Source organism: Aspergillus nomiae, assembly GCF_001204775.2.
Source record: "Aspergillus nomiae NRRL 13137 chromosome Unknown contig00524, whole genome shotgun sequence".
Taxonomy (NCBI): domain Eukaryota; kingdom Fungi; phylum Ascomycota; class Eurotiomycetes; order Eurotiales; family Aspergillaceae; genus Aspergillus; species Aspergillus nomiae.
The window spans coordinates 1-20554 of record NW_015378579.1 but is presented as its reverse complement, the minus strand read 5'-3'; the positions used below and the strand labels follow the sequence as shown (position 1 = coordinate 20554).

At 48.1% G+C, this 20554-nt stretch overlaps 10 protein-coding genes across 10 annotated transcripts; 5 read left to right on the top strand and 5 right to left on the bottom strand.

Moving 5' to 3' along the window:
- ANOM_009836 (ABC transporter) lies at window positions 1-1883 on the bottom strand (the record flags this gene model as incomplete). Its single annotated transcript, XM_015555092.1, has 2 exons — window positions 1-1509; window positions 1557-1883. Coding segments are annotated over 2 exons (1836 nt in total), but the record flags the coding sequence as incomplete, so codon positions are not given.
- Window positions 1884-2903: 1020 nt separating this feature from the next.
- On the top strand, window positions 2904-4977 carry ANOM_009835 (uncharacterized protein; the record flags this gene model as incomplete). The annotated part of the gene is made up of 3 exons (XM_015555091.1): window positions 2904-4148; window positions 4203-4489; window positions 4545-4977. The coding sequence occupies 3 exons, from the start codon at window positions 2904-2906 to the stop codon at window positions 4975-4977; spliced, it is 1965 nt and encodes a 654-aa protein (XP_015401809.1).
- A 352-nt stretch (window positions 4978-5329) lies between these two features.
- Window positions 5330-5874, top strand: ANOM_009834 (uncharacterized protein; the record flags this gene model as incomplete). The annotated part of the gene is made up of 2 exons (XM_015555090.1): window positions 5330-5685; window positions 5760-5874. 2 exons carry the CDS (start codon window positions 5330-5332, stop codon window positions 5872-5874), a joined length of 471 nt encoding a protein of 156 aa, XP_015401810.1.
- Window positions 5875-6428: 554 nt separating this feature from the next.
- On the bottom strand, window positions 6429-7926 carry ANOM_009833 (nucleoside transmembrane transporter FUN26; the record flags this gene model as incomplete). Its single annotated transcript, XM_015555089.1, has 2 exons — window positions 7664-7926; window positions 6429-7593 (listed from the first exon to the last, which is right to left on the bottom strand). Exons 1-2 carry the CDS (start codon window positions 7837-7839, stop codon window positions 6429-6431), a joined length of 1341 nt encoding a protein of 446 aa, XP_015401814.1. The 5' UTR covers window positions 7840-7926.
- Window positions 7927-8468: 542 nt separating this feature from the next.
- mdr2 (ATP-binding cassette permease mdr2) lies at window positions 8469-10930 on the bottom strand (the record flags this gene model as incomplete). The annotated part of the gene is made up of 3 exons (XM_015555088.1): window positions 8469-8951; window positions 9004-9639; window positions 9692-10930. The coding sequence occupies 3 exons, from the start codon at window positions 10928-10930 to the stop codon at window positions 8469-8471; spliced, it is 2358 nt and encodes a 785-aa protein (XP_015401815.1).
- Window positions 10931-11458: 528 nt separating this feature from the next.
- ANOM_009831 (Hsp90 co-chaperone CDC37) lies at window positions 11459-12993 on the top strand (the record flags this gene model as incomplete). Its single annotated transcript, XM_015555087.1, has 2 exons — window positions 11459-12423; window positions 12489-12993. 2 exons carry the CDS (start codon window positions 11459-11461, stop codon window positions 12991-12993), a joined length of 1470 nt encoding a protein of 489 aa, XP_015401812.1.
- Window positions 12994-13485: 492 nt separating this feature from the next.
- On the bottom strand, window positions 13486-14442 carry ANOM_009830 (clathrin light chain CLC1; the record flags this gene model as incomplete). The annotated part of the gene is made up of 4 exons (XM_015555086.1): window positions 13486-13837; window positions 13937-14037; window positions 14103-14344; window positions 14403-14442. The coding sequence occupies 4 exons, from the start codon at window positions 14440-14442 to the stop codon at window positions 13486-13488; spliced, it is 735 nt and encodes a 244-aa protein (XP_015401813.1).
- A 451-nt stretch (window positions 14443-14893) lies between these two features.
- Window positions 14894-16337, top strand: ANOM_009829 (CTD-interacting domain-containing protein; the record flags this gene model as incomplete). The annotated part of the gene is made up of 5 exons (XM_015555085.1): window positions 14894-14991; window positions 15050-15141; window positions 15200-15258; window positions 15308-15449; window positions 15503-16337. 5 exons carry the CDS (start codon window positions 14894-14896, stop codon window positions 16324-16326), a joined length of 1215 nt encoding a protein of 404 aa, XP_015401807.1. The 3' UTR covers window positions 16327-16337.
- A 227-nt stretch (window positions 16338-16564) lies between these two features.
- Window positions 16565-17997, bottom strand: ANOM_009828 (t-SNARE syntaxin TLG2; the record flags this gene model as incomplete). The annotated part of the gene is made up of 4 exons (XM_015555084.1): window positions 16565-16898; window positions 16966-17309; window positions 17370-17902; window positions 17975-17997. The coding sequence occupies 4 exons, from the start codon at window positions 17995-17997 to the stop codon at window positions 16623-16625; spliced, it is 1176 nt and encodes a 391-aa protein (XP_015401806.1). The 3' UTR covers window positions 16565-16622.
- A 1127-nt stretch (window positions 17998-19124) lies between these two features.
- On the top strand, window positions 19125-20551 carry ANOM_009827 (calmodulin; the record flags this gene model as incomplete). Its single annotated transcript, XM_015555083.1, has 6 exons — window positions 19125-19246; window positions 19354-19410; window positions 19499-19514; window positions 19642-19767; window positions 19824-20036; window positions 20102-20551. Coding segments are annotated over 6 exons (513 nt in total), but the record flags the coding sequence as incomplete, so codon positions are not given.
- Between the last annotated feature and the right edge of the window lie 3 nt (window positions 20552-20554).

Here is a 20554-nt window from a genome sequence, read left to right as displayed (position 1 = left end):
TGCCTCCCCATCTGTGTGGCAATTATTATGTTCCGGTAACTCAAGGTATTGTTCGATGCGTCGCGCGCTCACCATGGCATTCATTAAGTCACTGATTGTTTCTGGGAAGTTGGAAAGTGTGGCCGATAAGCTTTGAAAAACGGAGAGGGCCGTGAAGGCAACGGAGGGAGATAGAGTCCTGTTGGCCACGAAATAGGTTGCTAGTGAAATCAAGCTCATGCAAAGGGGACCACAAGACCATACGGCAATCAGTGCGAGATTGAACTGGAAAACCCGGTCTTGTCTCTTGATCTCGTTGGAACGTAGAGTCTGCACCTTGCTGTTCCATTGATCTTCTTGGGCATCAAATTTAATCTGGCGAATGCCCTGTAGCATCTCAGATAAGACAGCCATTCTTCGATCGCTTGCTGTCATGAGCGCATCCTCTGCTTTGCTGTATTTCTGGGCCAGAACGTAATTCACCGGAATCAATACCGCTGGGACCGTGCAAGCCCACAGTACCGGCATCCAACCCAGAATGTTTGTAAGAAAGGCGATAGCAAGAATGAACTGAATGATGGTATCTAGGAGGGTATGGCTGAATTTTGCAAAAGTTGCAATTGTCACAGCGTCTACCCCTAGAAGGTTGGTCATGGATTGTTTCGTTTTTGGTGGGCCATCCTCGCCATCTTCATCATCATCATCATCATCATCATCATCACCACCACACTCGCTAGATGATGCTTTACTCTCAGAGCAATCATGTGAGTTCACATTCACAACTTCCTTTATCCTGAGTGCTTTGCTGAAAATAGCTGCAGATAGCTGCTCTCGGATCGGCAATTCTAGCTCCATAGATACCACCCATTGCAGCAACGACTCCAGCCAAGATGATATGAAAAGGGATCCGCCGAGACCGACCGTCGTGATCCACAGTTGTTTCTGATTGTCTGCGTGTGCATCACGCTCTTCGAGCAAACGAAGGGTAAGGAACAACAAAGCTTGAGGCAGGAAATGTGCCACCGCAGTAAGCAGTTGGATGGCGACTTGAACGATCCAGGTTGTCCGGTAAATTTTCAATAATTTCCTCCATAATTTGGGGTGGGTGCAAGAAAGCCAACGATCATACAAGGTTCGTGCGCGCACCTCATACCCTATTGCAGGGAAGTCTTCGGGTTCAAGTTGTTTGTTCCGCGCGGCTTTTGACAAAATGGGCACTGGCCACGAGAATGTGTATCTGCTGAGAAAGGAAACGGTCCGTTGACGATCGACTGGCTTGCTCCCTAAATATACCTCTGGTCGACGGGAAAAAGAAATGTTGGCAAAGGATAGGATGATTCCCGCAGTGAATTTGACAGCAGCCAAGGATATACTCGACCCTGATGCATTGGGGTTGGTCCACAAACCATCCAGAAAGACTCCTGCGATGCTGAGCAGAAGAGCGGAAATGGTACTCCAGATCCCTAGGTCATACCTCTCTTGGGGTAAGGCGCGAGAGATGACGATACATTCTTGAACGAGCAGCAGAGCCTGGATGTGTTAATATACAAATATGGACATGGTCGAGTTCATCATACCCAAGCGGAGAACTGTAGCCATTGTTCGATCCCTGGTGGTGAGCTATCATGGCTTGTCGCATTCAGGGATGACAACAATGCAGTCAACACAGCAACAACTGCCGTGATGAATAGGATAACTCTCTGGGTAATATCCGAGGTTCCTTTCTCGGACTTATCTGTTGCCATTCCATCTTCATCTTCATAGCCACTTACCAGGCCATAACCTTGCCTATCTGTAGTTGAAAGCTGTTTGAAGACGTGGCGAATATGTGGGATGGTCAGCACTAAGATGACGGCTGGGCACAAGACAGCCTCGAAGGAGGCGTCGAGCCAATGGTCCTTCATCACAAATGTACTAGCAAGAAAACGCTTTCCATCACTTCACATGTGGTCAATCAACGGTGATTATAAATGTGAAGTGATAATCCTGCTGCCTGATTCTAATGGTACGTGCAGGAGGACTCAAGATGAGTCTTCGTGACTCAACAAGAGGTTCCATTGTTGAATGCGAGCAAATTGGCTTCTTCAGGCCTCCAAGTCCGTGGCAATTATTCGATCAGAATTCAAAACCGTTAGCCGTTGATCTCTTCTACGTGTAATGGCTGACACTCGTCCACCGGATGCAAGTAGCCGTAAGGAGGCAGCTAAGCTTGCGGGAAAGAATCCATCAGACACAACCAACTGAGGAACTTCCTAAAGCGGTTCCCGACAGCCTTGCCTGGACTTTCAGGGTCCACCGGCCAGACTTGAATCCTACCATGTCGATCTGAGGCTGAAGTTTAATTTCTCGCAAAATGACGCCAAGAGAAGAAAACAAGATATGACATTAGTTAACATATTTGGATCACAAACTTAAGTTGTGGTTTGTGGAGTATGTCATGTAGGTCCCAAGCAGGGGGTCTCAATGGCAAAATATATCTTCTCCGTATATGGTGTAAATCAGTACCTTTTTGTATTTGTCACTTGGGTTTGGAGAGACACCGTATCCTTGTCAGCTTAGGCTGGGGAGGATAATGAACACCCGAAGGGAATTGCATACTAAATTCTGTTCGTTGACTCTTGGAAGGACAAGTTGTATACCTCTAAATCCATGCGCTCCGTCATTTCTGCGGGCTGATGCCTCACTGGTGCCTTAACTGCCTGGAAGAATGGGTGGATGATGTCAATCAACCATGATTGGTTGAGCCAATCCATAATTACATAATGCAGTTCACCAGAGCAACTAGAACGCTAGTCCCTTTGCGGAAAAGAATCAATAGGCCCTCCGTCAACCCCTAATGAAGCTGTTTTGACGATTACTCTCTCGACTGGGATTTGGAGAATAGAATCAACGTCTCAGGGCGGATTTCGACCTAACAGATAGCAATGGCGTCGACTTTTTCGCCCGCCTTTACAGGCGACCGTACCCCGAAACCGAGAACCAAGACACGCACCGCTGCGCCGAAACGAGTATACGGAAAGCGAAGAGCAGATGCCCCACGAGCTGTGTTCGAACAGCGAAGTCCAGCAAAACCGATAGAGGAAACAACTTCGAAGGCCGTTGATGAAGCTGTGGATCGCATCCAAGCTCGGCTGGCTGAGGTCAAAATAAACGAAGCGACCCCATCTCAGCAAAAGGAAGACAAAACCGACCAGCCAAAAATTCCCGCTGAGAAGACAGACCTTACTCAAACTGCACCGCCAGTGCATAAACCCGAGGTAGTGTCAACTGAACCGAAATATGACGAAGAGACTACCGAGGAGTGCCCTCCGGACAACGTCCCGAAACCACGGAAGAAATATGAGACGATGGTGGAAGTTAGAATCTGTTCGAGGACGGCAGCGCCAAAACCACAAGATGAACAAGAAATTCAAGAGCAGCATGAGAATCAAAAAGAACAGAAAGAGGATACATGCAGTGCAGAAACCGAGAGGCAGGGTGAGAGACGAGCAAGGAGAAACAAAGTCCCGCCCCGTTTGTCATCTGGGTGTGTAATGGATGATAAAGTGAATGCATACGTTCGTCGCATCTTGAACGAGGCCTTATCGCCAGTTGCGGCACAGGGTGTGCAAAAATTCGGCTCCTGGGCTGCTCGTGCCGGAAATTTGCTGGAGGTAGTGAAGATCGCAGAAGGTTCGTACGGAGAGGTCTATAAGCTCCGTCTGCGCGAAGAGATGTGCAAGAAAGAAATGTCTAGATCTAAGCTTGCTCGCCTAAAAGCGTACGGTGACAACGTGTTCAAAGTTGTACCCTTACGAGCTCAGAGTGGGCCTGGTTCGAAGAAGTTTACCAGTATCGAAGAAATCGTGTCCGAAGTCAAGATGCTCAAATATTTGGACCCAATTCCCGGATTTGCTCGCTTTCGGGAGATCCATGTGGTCCAAGGTCGATTCCCAGAGTCTTTTCAGTCTGCTTGGGACCACTACAAGAAGACCAAAGATGACTGCTTGAACCCCAATCCATCCAGCAAAAGGGCGTATCCTGACTCACAATTGTGGGCTATCGTGGAGATGGACGATGCTGGCTGTGAGCTTGAAAAGTTTGCTTGGTCATCAACCTTCCAGATTTACGATATCTTTTGGGGAGTGGCAATGGCTCTCGCGCGAGCCGAGGAGTATGCCCTATTTGAGGTAGGCCTCATTCTAAGAAGCCTTGGAGACCGAATAGTATTGACACGTATCTAGCATCGAGATCTCCATCTCGGAAATGTTTGTATTAGAAGCACCCGGCCAGATGGCTCTATGAACCCCCCGACAGACCTCGAAGTAATGAGTCAGTCACACTCAAGCGGATTTGGCTTGAGCACCCTAGAGACTACAATTATTGATTATTCACTTTCTCGCGCGGAACTACGCGTTGAGGAGTCAGGAGCAGTTGTCGAAGTAGCATCGTCGGATCTCGATAAGAAGCAGATCTTCGATGCTATCGGGCGTGATGAGGATGAGGCCATGCTGAGAGACACTTATAGATAGTGAGTATCGTCCTATAAATTAGGGGCTTCAAAAATACCCGCTAACGCCCAACAGTATGCGTGCTCAGCTCTACAATGGGAACCCCCTCGAGACAGAGAAGACGCCCGATATCCCCGGCATCTGGGCTGAGTATGCGCCACGCACTAACCTCGTCTGGCTTCTCTTTCTGCTTAAGTCTTTGCTCAAGAACAGGAAGCCGGAGGTTTCGCTTCCGGCACCACGACAGCCCCTAGCCCCATGCTCGTCTAATAAGGGACTCAAAAGACAAACAGACAAATCGACAAAGAAGGACAAAGTCATTACAGTGAAGAGTGCAGAAGATACGCAGAAACAAGTTTCTCAACTGAAATCCACACTTGAGGATCGACTACATGCCGTCCTGGACCTTCTGCATCTTGAGCGCGGCCATGAGGACATGTGCTGTGCTGCCGACTTGGTAGCCTATGCAATTGACTCTCAGTGGCTGGATGAGAAGGATTTTTTCTGACTTTGATCTGTGCATAATGGAGGCATCAAGCGACTCATCTTTCACTTCTGGCGCTACTGGGGGCATATATAGACGGCTTAGCATGGCGTTTACCGGGAATTTTGATCTTTACAATACCTATAACATTGCTTGCTTTTACGAGGAATATCAAACATAGCCTGATTTCTGGTGCTTCTCGTCAAGATATGACGAAGTCCAAGCATATTCACCCCTCAGAAACCCCCCAACACTGAAGTATGCATGACACCTCATCGGAACAGAAAGCCACCCCGAACCCACGGTACCATCACCGATCTCCTAAACACCCACATACATATCCCACCAACCCCGATAAAAAAAAACACCAACAACAATGACCTCCAAATTCGAAAAGCTATTGATAAAACTGGGCAAACCAAGCTGGGCCCAACACCTCCGTCATGTCCAACACGCGCACGGCCCCCAGAAGAACCAAATCGACCCCGAATGGGCAAAAGACATAATCAAGATGGACACTCACCTGCGGGAAATAGGGCAGCGCGAGATCTACCTGCGCGAGGAGATCAAAGCGCTGACCTCCGACGACCGCCCACCGCTAAGCACCGAGCAACGCGCGCAGCTGGCAAAATGGCGAATGGAGCTAGAGGACCTGGCGAGGAAGTACTGGCACCTGGAGCGGGAGTTTTACCGGCGGGAGGCGTCTGTTCCGCCGGGGCCGTTGCAGAGGGCGTATGTGACCTGGAGGAGCAATCCGGAGTGGTATCTGCTGGGGTATTTGAGAGATGATTGTGCGGGCAGGGGAGGGTGTTGTGGGAGGAGTTGTGGGTGCTGCGAGAGGGAGAGGGATACGGAGAAGAGGATTCGGCTGGGGCATTGTACGGTGGAGTGTGGGTGTTGTCGGAGGGCGAGGGGGTTTGAATTGAACCATGAAGATCGGGTGAGGTATCAGAAGTTGTTTGATTCTGATTTGAAAGAGAATGAGGCGTTGTGGGATTCGTTGAAGTTGGCTTATGTTTTTGGCTTGGTTTTATAGTTAGGGCTTGGGTTGTTTTGTGTTGTATACCTCGGTGGGACGTAACAACCTGCGACGCAGAGTAATGATGTTATGATATGAGCACTGCAGATGGGTAGGACTAGCGTTAGTCCTAGTATTTTGTGAATTGGTGTCATGAAACAGACACTGTCCAAAAGCTTGAAGTAGTACTTTGCATTTTATACAGAGCAATGTCCGCTATGAGTGTTGCGTACCATCCAGGATTCACGGCTCTAGGGTCAGTATTGCTTGTTCCTTGTCGTATTGTGGTGGGAAAATGGCTGTCTAGAACATGTTACAAAAGAAACGAGAGGTATGATAATTGGTTCTATTGTTGCAGCTAGATGCGGTAGAGCACATTCTAATATCTATCTGTAGACTGCTAGATGTCATAGCCCGTGACCTGGGTGAACAAGGAAACAGACGCAGGCATTCAAAATCACACACTAGAAAGAAAGAAGCTCAGCAGACTGCCAGCAGTTAAGCCTCCTACCAGCATCAAGCTCATAAATCCACCCGCCGACTCACGATCATCCTCAGAGACCCATTGAGCAGCGCCCATCATGCAGCTGCTTCCAAGATAACCATTGCCAATGCCAAAAAGCAATTGCACAACGAATAAATAGAAGAAATCACTCTTCACGACGGCCTCTCGACCGCGTATGTTACATAGAAGATAAAGGGGGAGGAACCCAATGCGAGCAATTGCCAGGATGAACAGAGCAAAAGGCCGGTGGGTTAATGATAATTGGGGAATAAGGACTAATATCCTTCCAGCCAAGTCTCCTACATTCCAGAACAAGAACGCCAGCGGGATGAAAACAGCCGGTTGGAACAAACGGGAACTACCCTGTGGGTCCCGGACTGATTCGATCTTTGCTGTGAAGACAGGAAACATCATAGTGACAGTGTAACAGAAAAAAAGCGCAAGAGCCATGAGACGAAGCTTTTTGAAAAGACTCCAGAGGCTGACAGACTTGCGACCTGTGTGGTCAGAAGTAGCGTCAGATGAACTCTGCGCGAATTTGGACATGGTGTTCGCCCGTCGCCTAACAAGGGAACCGAAGGCAACCAGTGCCGATAGCGATACAAAAGTAGAAGTTATGAAGTACAAGAATGCCGATTTGGACGACTCTTGTGGGATGTTCTGTTCCCCTGTTTGCTCTGGGACAGCCAAAACAGAGAGTATCTGCACGATGCATGGCAGGACACCTGCTAGGCCTTGGCCTGCCATAATAGCTTGAGTATATTCTGGTCTCCCAAAACCAGAGACATAGGCAAATACGCCGATCTGATTCATTCCGGTCGCGCAACTAGTTCCGAATACCATAAGCATCAGGAAGCTAAAATATAATCCAACGGAAGCGTTTTTCAGAAGACCGGTAGATAATGCGAGCAACGTGAAGATCACGATATTGATCAGCAGCGAAACCGTGATCTGTTTCGGGTATGACGTCCATTTCTGCAGCTTCGCGAGAGTGAACGATGAGCCCAAGTTTGTGACGGTCGACACAATGAGAATGGAGGCCTGGTAATGGGCCACAGCCCACTCATCCGAGCTGAAGCGGTGATAGAAATACGGTGCAGCGGCGAGGAACATGTTCCTGTGACACAATCTGGTCAGCATTGAGTATACTCCGGTATAGCCATCTGAGCGCCGGAAATAAGACGTACCATGCCCAGAGCATGGAAACCCCAAGGAGGAAGAATACCCCATATTCAAACCTGGAGAAGCGTGGCTCTGGTAGTGTTTGGGAAGATATCAAGTGGCGATCCTCTCCGTCATGCGGAGGTTGCTCGAGTGGCTCATATTCCGACCGGGGAGAGATCCATCTCCGGAAGCGATTCATTGCTTTCGATTATAGTGTGGTATTAAAATTCACTTTCTGGAAGTAGAAACGATGGGATCAATCAATCCATGATCAACCCGGGAAACCTGGATATAAGGAGAATGTTGGAGGGGAACTGGATCTCCGCAGTACTCTGTATGAAGCGATAACAGGGTCACCTGCCAAGCCCGGCCGTTAGACCGCTGAGCTGATCATCTGATGTATCATATGCATCCTTGACCATTGACGGCTCTATAAAGTCTAACCATCTTTTTGGCGGGTTTATCATTCAATTCATTTTCTGGAGTACAGAAATCGAAGGTTTTATATAAAAAGGCCCTTCGACGATTATTGTTATGACATATATTGCCCTCTTTGTTGATAGTAAGTGGAGATGCGTATTACTTTTTCTCTATCCCACTTGTCTAACTGTTCAATATATAGAAAGACGCATGTCCCATCGGTCCAAAGCAGCAAATCAAAAGGTATAGATACATCCGCGATAGTCGATCATTCCAACCATCCAAGAGGTAAGTGTATAAATAACTGGGTGAACATATAAAAATGAATCTCTACAGTGAAAAAGAAACGAACTCGAGAAGGAAATGGACAAGCTACCCTTGAACAAGGTAGTCTTGCTAGAATGTCAGTTATTCGCTCTTCTGCTGCTCATCTTGTCTGGAGACAGCTTCTTGCTCTTCTTCCTGCATCTGCCACAATTTTTCTTCGGTCAGAGGGCTGACAGGAGCGTCCGTCGGAGGCTGAGAGACATCGCCACCACTCATTTGCCATTCCATCAACTTTGTGAAAGCACCGTCAGGACGAGAGCTGAGCTCTTCGTATGAACCCTGTTCGGCTACCTTACCGTCGGGACCGAGGACGATGATAGTGTCGGACCGCTTGATGGTAGAGAGCCTATGGGCAATGCTGATTGTCGTGTTGTTCCCGCGGAGCAAAGCAGCAAGAGCACTGTTCACTAAAGTCTCAGATTCTGCGTCAAGAGCAGAAGTCGCTTCATCGAGAATTAAGATATCAGGGTCTTTAATTAGGGCACGGGCAATAGCAATGCGTTGCTTCTGTCCGCCGGAGAGCTGAGCTCCTCGAGGACCCACTTGAGTATCAAGGCCATCAGGCTGTAGAATGTCAGACACAATCGAAAACTAGACACGCTTAGTCGATACTTACGAAGTCACTAATAAATTGGCAGTTCGCCTTCCTGGCAGCTGCGACAATCGCAGACCTTGTTGCCTGCGGGCTTCCGTATGAGATGTTCTCCGCGATAGAGCCCGAGAAAAGAACGGGCTCTTGAGACACAATGCCAATCTTTCTCCGAAGAGATTTAGCATTCATCTCACCGATATCCTTTCCATCGATCAGAACCCGACCCTTAGTGGGAAGATAGAACCGAAGCAAAATGGAAGCAATGGTAGATTTGCCTCCTCCCGAAGGTCCAACGATAGCAACATTAGTTCCCTGAGGAATCTCGAAGTTCAGGTCTGTGAAGATGGGAACAGCAGGCCGTGTTGGGTAGCTAAACGACACATTCTCAAAGCGAATAGGGCCACGAGCAGAGACAACCTTTGTACCCTTGGTTGGAGATATCGTCGGCTTGCGGTCCTGCAATTCGAAAAGCCGGCTAGCTGCTCCAACACCCTTCATGAGTTCGGAGTAGAAGCTAGACAGACCAAACATGCTAGAACCTGCGTAGGCTGTATACATCAGGAACGAGGTCAACTCTCCGATACTGATAGCACCAGATCGAACCATTCCTCCTCCTACATAAAGGAGTGCCAAGATCGTCATATTGCCCATAAAACCGGTCTGCGAATAGTTAGATCTCTGAAGTATGTAGATCGGAGTGTAATATACATACGGAACTAAAGAAAGTCGCACTAATCACGGATTCTCTCTTGCCGAGTTCGAAGATCTTGCGCACTTGGCTGTTGTACCTGTTGACCTCAATAACTTCACCCGCAAAAGACTGACTTGTTTTCACATTGCCCAAACGCTCCTCGGCAATTTTTGTCAAGTCTCCTAGGTTCCTTTGAATCTTGCGACTCAAGTTGCGAATCGCCCTTCCATAGAAGAAAGCTCCAAGGCCAATGGGAGGAAGCAATAGAGCCAGAATGCTGGAGAGCTTAAGACTGACATATGCCATCAATCCGAAGCCGGCTGCACCGCTCACTGCTGCCCGCAAGCCATCGGATAAATTCTGCGTAATACTCTTTCCGACAATAATTGTATCCGAGCTAAGTCGAGAGATCAAATCACCAACTCGATTCGCGTCGAAAAACTCTGCATCCTGAATGAATGTCTGACGAAAGAGCTTCGAGCGAAGTCTGGCAACAATGCGTTCACCAACAATGCGCAGAATAATGATGCGACCATAATTTGCTGCAGCGCCCAGAGTGAGGACTCCGGCCAAAGCTCCATAGAACATTGGCAGACTAAGGCCGAAGAGTTCACTGCCCCCTTCAGTAGTAGACTTTGTCGCCGCATCCATGATCTTCCCAATAGAGAAGGGAATCGACATGGTGATGGATGACGAAACCAGCAAAAACAAGAAAGCAAACCCGAGCTTCTTGGCCTCTGGCCGTGCAATGGATAGAAGTCTCCATATTTCTTTAAACCCTGATTTCTTTCCGGATGCACCGTCTTTAGCCAACTTTGCGCTGAGATTGACTTTTGCTGCCTGCGCTGCCCGTTCAGATAGTTCGAAGCCTTTGTCTACCTCTTCATCCTCCTTTTCATTGCTTGCATTGTTCGCCTGAGAAGTATTCGTCGATTGGGTGGTTGGCTTGGATTCTAGATACCGGTGCGTAGAGGAGAAAAACCGTAAACCGTGAGAGGGGCGCGACTGAGGAAAGACACGTCTAAGGACATCGTTCTGGAGGTAACTCGTAGGGGGCTGGAGACGGCAGTTGCTAGTACTGTTGCACAATGAAGCCGCGACTCCCGAAAACAGCCGGCTTTGGCCACTATAGACTCCAGTTACACATGAATGTGTCTGAACTCCAGGGTACAGCTCTCTGAGAATGCTTCCTCTTGGCTGAACGAACTGCCTCGCGGTGAATACTGGAGTCCAAGCCCCAAGCACCCGGACTCCGCGCATTTCGGAAATGTAAATTGAAGCGGAATCGAACGGCTAACTAGAAGGATGTCATGAGAGAGAATAGGGTGCCATATCCTCATTAGACAAACAAAAATACAGTCGTATTCATGACAATGCAGAAGCCAATGTCCGCTGTGCAAATTAACACGGGTGTCGGAGTATAGTGAGTACTAGTCAGCTGCAGCTGAACACCGCGCGAAACCAGCCCGATAATCGCCGCATCGATGGAGACGCAATCGGCGTTTGTTCTGCCATCCGACACCGCCTGGGGCGGTTCCGCAGCCATCGAAGCTGATCGAGAGCTTTCGATGAGAGCTCGACCTGGACGATACATTTATTTGGAACCTATTTTGTTGAGGTCCTATATAGTCACTGGTAGGATTCTCCGTTAATTATGATGAGTTAAAAGTGTCTCTGACTGATCTCTCACATATAGTTTAAACCCATTTTTCTCTATTTACTACTTCATCTACTATTTAGTATTACCCCACCTGCAACTATTACCCCTCCTGTCGAGATTTGTTCAAGATGGTGCTCGATTACAGCAAATGGGATGCGCTTGAGCTGTCTGATGATTCAGACATCGAAGTACACCCTAATGTCGACAAGCGCTCTTTCATCCGTGCCAAACAGGCCCAGATTCATCAGCAGCGCATGCAACGCCGCCATGAAATCGAAACTCTCAAGTACGAGCGTATCATTAACGACGGACTTCTATCCCGCATAGACCAACTCCTGAAGTCACTCCAACAGCATGAGGGTTCCTCGAAAAACCCCGAAGAAGTGGTTTTTCAGGTCCTCATGGAGTCGGCAAGCAATCCATCAGAAGATCAGCCCCCTGCCCCACCGGCCGGTGTATACACGCATGAGAAAGAACAGCCAAAGTATTCTCAAATGATGAGCTCACTGGTGGATCAGGTTAAGAAGGAGATGGGCGAAGTTAGCTCCGACAACCTTCTCAAGGAATACATCAAGGGTGTGCAGGGACACAAGGACAAGGTACAGGGCTTGCAGAAAGAATTGCTGGCGAAACTCGCAGAACTGGAGAAGGAAGAAAGCAGCAAAATCACAAGTGATCAGATACATACCGGCTTTGACACATCTTTTGTCGCCAAGAACGACTCTAAGGGCAAAGAAACTGAAGCCAAGAAGGCGGAATCTGTCGAGCTGCTGAACCCTGCCGCGGTATCGGGGTCTTCGTCACAGAAGGCGACCGCTGACGAAGAGGAAGAGGACCCAGAAAACATGAAGGCTAGTGATCTGGCCAAGCGGTTTGCAAAGATCAACCGTAACGATTACCGTACCTTGCTTCAGTTCATCTCTGAGCACCCAGAACTCGTCGCAGAGAAGGAAACAGATGGCCTGCTAGTCGAAGCATTCAATAGCCAAATGGACGGTAAAGAGGACTATGCTCGTACATGCGTTCACCACGGCCTACTGCTCCAGTATTGCCGCTCCTTGGGCCGTGATGGCATTTCTCTCTTCTTCAAGCGGTATGTTACCCTTTCTATCTAGGGAGTATGGGGTCATCAGACAGCTAATATGGATTGGCATGCAGTATCACGACGAAAGATCATCAAGCATCAACGCTTTTCCGAAATGATGTCAATGAAACCTACAATAAGATCAAGACCCGTGCAGCAGAGCTCGCTAAGGACGGTTCTGCATCCAACGATCCCGCTGGTGTTGAGCAGATCCAGCTTCATGCAGTTGATCCCAACACTAAGATCACCATCAATATCCCTGCTGCGGAGAGTAGCGAGCCTGTCGAAGTCGAAGCACGCAAGATCTTTGAATCATTTTCGAAGGACCTGCAGCAGGCATTGAGCTCTGAATCTTTAGATGAAGTCAATAAGGTCCTCGGCAAGATGAGTGTAGAGGAGGCAGAAGACGTTGTGGAGAAGCTTGGGCAAAGCGGTATGCTCAGCCTCGAGGAGGGTATTGTGGATGCTACCACAGAAGAAGGTCGGAAGAAGTTGGAAGAGATCGAAGCCGAAAGCAAGAAGGATAATAGGATTGAGGAAGTGGGAGAGCCGGGTGGTGATATTACTGAACTTGACTAAAGATTTATGCAGGATACTGGCCGACTGCAATGACGTGTATATCTTTCTGCATGTTTCAAAAATAGTGCATTGTCCAATTACTATTCACCTCTAATACATTTTTAATATGCAATGCTTCTTTCTGTACAATGTGACTGGGTTGTACTTTGTAGATATATTAACTAATTACCCAGGCTACTCCTGAGTTGTCTATAGTAAACTCAATCAATGTATTCACTTTGAAGTGCGGCTTATTGCTGGTATACTAGCAGTCTATGTACGCTGTACGGAACAAGTTGCATATTATCTACCTACATAAGTTTCAAGAAGTTAAAGTTCCAATAGAAAAACACGGTTGAAAGAAAATAAAGAACAGAACGCAACCGTAACTGAGTATCCGAAGAATAGAACTTGTGTAATGGAGTATCTGGATCGAGAAAAAGAGTGCTATGCACCTGGCAAGGAGGATAGAATAATGAAATCATAATAAATGCATTGTAATGCAAACAAGGTCTAGATGCCACTGGCACCGGGGGCATTCTCATCCTTCTTCAGATCAACCAACAACTGACGGAAACGCTCCTTGCCAGACCCGCTTGCACCACCCTTGGCACCCTTTCCAGAGACATCAACAAGTTTTGCGATGCGATCCCAGCTGGTACCTCCGGAAGAAGTGTCTTCGCGATTGGCGAGGAATTGTTCGGCATCCGCACGAGTCTGAGCATGCAATTTATCGGTCTTATTGTTATAGGAAACGTAAAAGTCATCGATATCTTCTTGAGCCTTCTTAACAGTCGCTTGCTTCTTTTCTTCGGAAATCTCCGCGCGGCGTGCAATGTCCGCATCTCGTCTTTCGCGCCATTCCCTAGAGGAGTGCCCAAGTTAGCGTCATGGGGAAGGAGAGTACGTCGTCGGCCGATACGCCCAATATACGACAATCGTAGATGGGATCTCTAATACATACCTAACGGGCTCGGATTCCTCCTCCGGAGTTTGGTAGCTTGAGAAGCCCGTGGGCGGGAAAGGAGCGCCGGTTCCAGTGATCATGCCGCCAGGCGCAACTTGCTGTTCACGGAAACACATGTCAATTAAACAGCCTTATATAAAGACAGTAACGCCCACATCCGTACCTCATTCTGTGTCTCAATAGCAGGGAAAGAAGATTCGAATCCGGAGATCTCGGGGGCTGCGCCAGCTGGAGTCTCGTCCGCACCGCCCAGTAAATCGTCATCGCCAGCATTTACACCGTCGGTGTTAGCGACGTGGTCTTGAGGGGTAGCAAACTGCTCTGCATCGTCACCTAGAACGGCTCGTTCGCGGGCTAGGAAATCATCGGCATCTGTGCCGTTGGTCTCCACGACTTCAGTTTGGCCTAGGAAACGGTTAGTTAGTACATACTTGGAACGGGGGGTTGCATGTGAGATCCTGACCAGCGGAGAAGTCTTCTAGGGAGGGGAATCGGTCTGCCATGGTAGCTGTGAGTATGATAGAGCTGGTTCTGAATGCACAATGAGTTCTTGATCAAAGGAGGTGGTCAGGGGAAGTTGACGGGAATGTGATGGTCCAGCTGGCGTCTAGAAGCGGTACAGATGGGGTGTTGATTGTCTCCCGGGGGAATGATTCTGCCGTTCAAGGCGGTGAGTAAAGCTTAGAAGGTGTAACGGAGCTTCACTGAGTACTTCTTGGTAACAAAACATCTCCACATCCGTCTTAATTCAGGACATATTGCCACTTGGTCATTGTTCTCATTACTTATGTATTCCATTCACTTGTTTTAATACCCAAGATTGGTACTGTCTGCACCGCAAAACAATCAGTGACTATATTAGGAGTTGTAGCAAGACATCTTTCTCACTGAGCTTCATTTATTACCAAAACCAAGGATCAATTGCTTCATCCCAGTTCCGGTCACAGTTACAGTATGGCCTATACAGACGATGCTGTGAAAGCGAAGCTTTCCGCCCTCAATGAGACGCAGGAGGGTATTGTCACTGTCGCGCAATGGGTTATGTTCCACAGGTACTTAGACAGCTGGCTATAATCGTTGATATTGTTTAACATCTTTGTCTTATACTAGGCGACATGCTGAGCGTACTGCGCAACTTTGGCTACAAAAGCTTCGTGACTCCCCGGCGCCAAAGCGATTAAATTTGATATATCTTGCAAATGGTATAGTGACGGCTTTGCCTAGGGTTCGGTTTCGTCTAGGCGCTAATACAGACGTTAGAGGTCGCGCAACAGTCAAGAGCACGACGGAAGGAGGATTTCTTAATAGCATTTTCACCAGTCAGTTTAATCCGCAAATGTTACGGGGATTCAAGCTAATATAACGAAGATCATCGCAGAGGCGACGGCTACTGCGTACAAAGGTGCTTCGAATGATATTCAGCAGAAGCTCCGGCGAGTAGTAGAGGTCTGGAGACAACGGGCAATCTTTGAGCCGCCGATTCAGGACGCGGTTGAAGCGCGCGTAGATGGTAAGCTTGTCTCAGCCCAAGCCTAATAGACGCAAACCACTGATTATAGGCAGAAATTGACAAATCACGCTCCATCGGTAAAAAGCCGCCTCTGGGCGGGTCACTCTTCTCGAGCTCGTCTGGTTCAACGCCTTCTGAGCTCCAGCCCCTTGTTCCACTACAAGTGGCTCTATCAAAATCTACGGTCGCCTCAGGTGCATCCGCGACGACAGCCAATGCCGAGTATGACAAGATGCATGACCCCAGTACCCCTTTACCGACACCTCCAGTACATGCCGCGCGACTCAGCCAGCTATTGAAGGCACTTGCGAATGCCGAGAGCTCCGTCTCTGAGGTAATAAAATCGCGATTAGCACTCATTGATGGTCTCGAAAAACTTCTTGAGACCAATCGCTCGGCGTTGGCGAAGGAGCAGTCTCTGGCTACTCAGCTATCAGAAAGAAGATCGGAGACTGAGGCGAAGAAACGCGAGGTGGAGGATGGAATCATGAGAGGGCTATCCGCCGAGGATTCGCCAGCCGCCCACCTTGGAGACTCCGAGGGAGATCCCGTCACGCGTCCGGAGGTTGAAGCTCTAACCCCACCACCCGTGGAAGCTCTTACACCCGTTGGATCGCCAAAACAGGAGCTGCAAGAGATGGATTTTGCTGCACAGAACAATGCCCAATCTCATGAACCGACTGCGGGCTTCTCATTGTCTGGCTTCGGATTTACCGCAGAAGCTGTTCAAAGTAGTCTTCAAGATGACCCAAACGGGCTCCATTCTAAGAAACGCAAGGTCGTTCATGAGGAAGAAGATTATGCTAAGTTTGCCAGTGGTGATTTGGACGCTGATGTCGCCGAGTTATTGCAGCAAGAAAGCAATCTTCCCAAGTGAAGCTCTCGGTTCGCGAAAAGCTTAGTTGGTCGATCTTTTTGATATCTTCGTCTCATAGATCCCTGATTGCTTTCTTTCTGGTGACCGTGTCTCTCTGAAATATCAAGAATATGCAGAATAAGCATGATATATCATGTCCCGGTGATTATGCATATACCTTTGTTGTTATATTAGGTTAGTAGCTACTGCTCCGTATCGAATATTTACCTTGCATGTACCTTGTTGTGACATTCTATTGCAACACTCATTTGACTTAAATTATGAATTACTATCATGGTATCTGTTAAGGGCTAGAGCTATCGGTGTATGTCAGGATCCACCCATTTGCTTCGTGCAGCTGGAGCCAAAGACGGGCGCCTCTTCCGTCGATAGACAGTTTCGAAGGTTCGGGGAGAGACCACAGGTGGATGTTCGTTCGATGGAGGTTGCTGTGGGGTGTCTGGAGCGGGAGCTGGCGAACTACTAGCATGTCGTTTTGGTTTGACCAGAAGTATGATGAACAACCCTGCGACAATAATAACCAATAATAGAAGGATTTTGCGCTTCGTTGTACGCCGCTGGTAATTAGTGGCCTATAAATAGCACGCCTAGTTAGCATCATCTTTGAGACATACAATAATGGCACTAGTAAGGACTTACCACTTTGAGTTCCTTATCAGCAGCTTTAACTTCTGTATTCATTTTCTCAACATTATAGTCTATCCGGTCCAGCATGGTACCTTGGTCGATGACCATTGCTTGAAGTTCGCGGAATATGTCTGATAGCTCAATAATACCTTTGGCGATATCATTGATTTCCCTTTCTCGCTGCATTATGGCGGCGTCATTCTCTCCCCTGAGCCGCTGTGATGTTTGCATCAGAGTTGTCTGCGAAAAGGACTTGTCTGCATCGGATTCCATCAAAGAGGGATCCGTATAAGGATTTTGTACAGGTGTTGGAGATCGTTCGAAAGGGTTCGCTGCACCCTCCAGCCCCCGCAATTCTATCAATAGCACTGTTAGCAGCTTTAACATGTATGAAACGGAAACAGCGGCGACCTCACTCTTTAAGTATGTGCTTTGTTTCTTCCTGAACCGAGCACTTGCCTCTTGGACTCGTGAAGCAAGAGATATTTGAATATTTTTGGCCATAGTTTCATCACCACTACTTACACCACCTTGTTGTTTTGCGTCACGTACCATCAACTCAACCTTCTGGACCGCCTTCTGGCATTCATGGAAGGAGCGCGTGATCTCCTGTGTGAGCCGCTCGATAACACTTTCATCTTGTTTCCTTACTTCTTCGTCCCCGAACCCTGGTAGAAGGTGTTTCTGGTGTAGCTTATCCAATTGGGCGGACTTCTGCGCAATGTCGGCAAGTAACTCTGTCACTTCTTCCTGCACGTCGACCCACCGCGGGGGAAGCACATCCATCTCGATAATTGCATCGCCATCATCATCTAGTCCTCCTGATTCCGATATAAGTCTGCGGCTTTCCTCTGGTTGTGATAGCGAATCGGAGAAGCCATTGGATGCTCCGATATAGCGAGGTTTCTTGGCCGGATGATGCGCGAATGATTGACGATAGGAGATATATCTGAGCGAGAGAGATGTTAGTTCTTCCGCCAATGACCACACCGAGCGCAGAAAATCTAAAAGAATTCATTACAAATTCGTACGATCGCGCCACATTGTGAAAGGGCGGAGTTCTGGGATCCTTTGCGGTTATCTTCTCGACGGAGTGTCCTTTAGGTAGTCTTGGTCATCGTCGGTCAATGGATTGGGGTAGTCGTTCGCCGCAAGCCTAGCCCGAGTATGAGAAAGGGGCGCTCCGATTCGCAACGGGCGTAAGATCATAAAAAGCAGTACTGTTCATCCTATAGATACTAACCATCAATACTTCCGTAGCTCGATCTCCGGAGACGGCCCACGTGAAGGGGAAGAGGTCTAGTCCTCATCCGGCATAGCGGTATCAGGTCCCGCGGTTGTATCACGTGATATTATACCCGTAACGGTCCTGTAATTAGTGTGGCTCCCCACAAGCATCTCGACCCATGAGGCCTCCAGACATTATGTGAGAGGTGTTGTGTTAACAAGACATCATGGGCGCATATATGCTGCAGGGAAGAAAAGAAGGGTGGCGTATTTAAAAGTTAAATTTATCTCTAGCACTGATAGAAGGTATATCGAAGACTACTATATTCTGACTGCTCGCTGGGCCATCCATGGATATCTACTCCATATACGAAAACCTCCATGATATGGCGAGTGTCAAATTCAATTCATCCATGGGAGTATGGACTTAATGTCTCGCATGAGGAGCACGGTCCAAACTGCCGCATGCTGTATGTTGTAGGTCATCATTGAATCAGGATGGGGTTCAGGTACCTGAAATTGCCACCACTAAGGATCAGTAACCGAATATTCGTTTGCCTTCAAGCTTTCCTGTATGGATGAATGACGGGGTGCCACGCTGTCTCTAGATGTGTGTAGGTCTACACAGGCATACATATGGCATGGAGATATCGTTAGAACAGGACACTAATGACAGACTATCTATTTATGATCTTGATAGTAGCGCTAAATTTTTCATCCGTAGGCTACAGCATTCAAGAGGGAGCTGAAGAAAGAGATCGGGCAGTGCTTGCTTGACTTAGCCATTCCTCCTTTTAGAGGGCGCTCGGAGCATCTTATGGCTAGGGCGGGTCACGTTTTGCGACCGCCTTGTGAGGCGCTCAGCTCTGTGGTCGGCCGGGCTGGCCATTTATTATGATTGAAGTAAGTTGGGTCGGTTCCCCTTAAACAACGCCCGTCTTCCCAACTTTCCCCCCACTATCAACGCGATCGACTTCTTGAACCTCCCACCTATTCTCATTTGTATCTTTGTTCCTTTTCTTATTTGTTCACCACTTTTTCTCATACTCCGTCCATATTCACCATGGTATGTCATTCTTTCTTCCATCGTTGTCAGTCGTGTTCAAAATCCCCCACTTTGCGGGGCAGATCGTCTAGCATTCTGAACGAAATTGCTGACAGCGCATCTTCTAGGCCGATTCTTTGACTGAAGAACAGGTCTCTGAGTACAAGGAGGCCTTCTCCCTATTCGTAAGTCATTATCATCGTTCGCGAAAATCGGGTTTGATTAGCCTTTATTCGAACACAAGCTGACTTGGCTTTCTTGGGTTCCCAATAGGACAAGGATGGTGATGGTTAGTACAAGTCATTTTATTCAATCTCTCTTCAACTTCGACCAATATCCTTTAGCCGCCATAATTTTACCCATTTTCTGTTCGATCGGTTGTAGTCTTGGCGTTGATAAATTGACATGATATGCAGGCCAGATCACCACCAAGGAGTTGGGCACTGTCATGCGCTCTCTGGGCCAAAACCCCTCTGAGTCGGAACTCCAGGACATGATTAACGAGGTTGACGCCGACAACAATGGCACCATTGACTTCCCTGGTACGAGACGGCTTCCGTACGATACACACATGAAATAGTTGTTAATGTTCAATCAGAGTTCCTTACGATGATGGCGAGAAAGATGAAGGATACCGACTCTGAGGAGGAGATCCGGGAGGCTTTCAAGGTTTTCGATCGCGATAACAACGGCTTTATCTCTGCTGCCGAACTGCGCCACGTCATGACCTCTATCGGCGAGAAGCTTACCGATGATGAAGTTGATGAGATGATCCGCGAGGCGGATCAGGATGGTGACGGCCGGATCGACTGTACGTTTTGAGATGCCCACCAGATCTAGTGCGGCTGTGAAACTGGTGATGCTGACCGATTTTAGACAACGAGTTCGTCCAGCTCATGATGCAAAAATAAGCGCTACCCTTCTGTATATCCCGCCAATTGATAGCGAAAATGAGTGAGAGCCAAGAATTCTATCCATCATGTCTCATTCCCGTTCCTGCCATTGCTTGTAGTCTACTGAGGCCGATATCCGCTGTCGATGACAGTCGGCCAAGCGTACCGTTTTAAGCGTTGTCTTTTTTCGCGGGATGAATGCAGTTGGATGGATTTAGACTGAGTCAAACGAATCGAGATAATGAAGTGGTACCTGGGAAACACTGAATGTCTCCTGTTTGGCATGACCGCTTTTGGCTTGCGATTTCCTTTGCCAATGTTTCTTCGCCCTTCTCTCTTACCTTCTATTTACGTTTATCATACAACCCGTTCGCGTTCTTAACTTTTACTCTTAAGCTCATTGATCCCCGTAGCAGGTTTCACTGCATATTTTTTT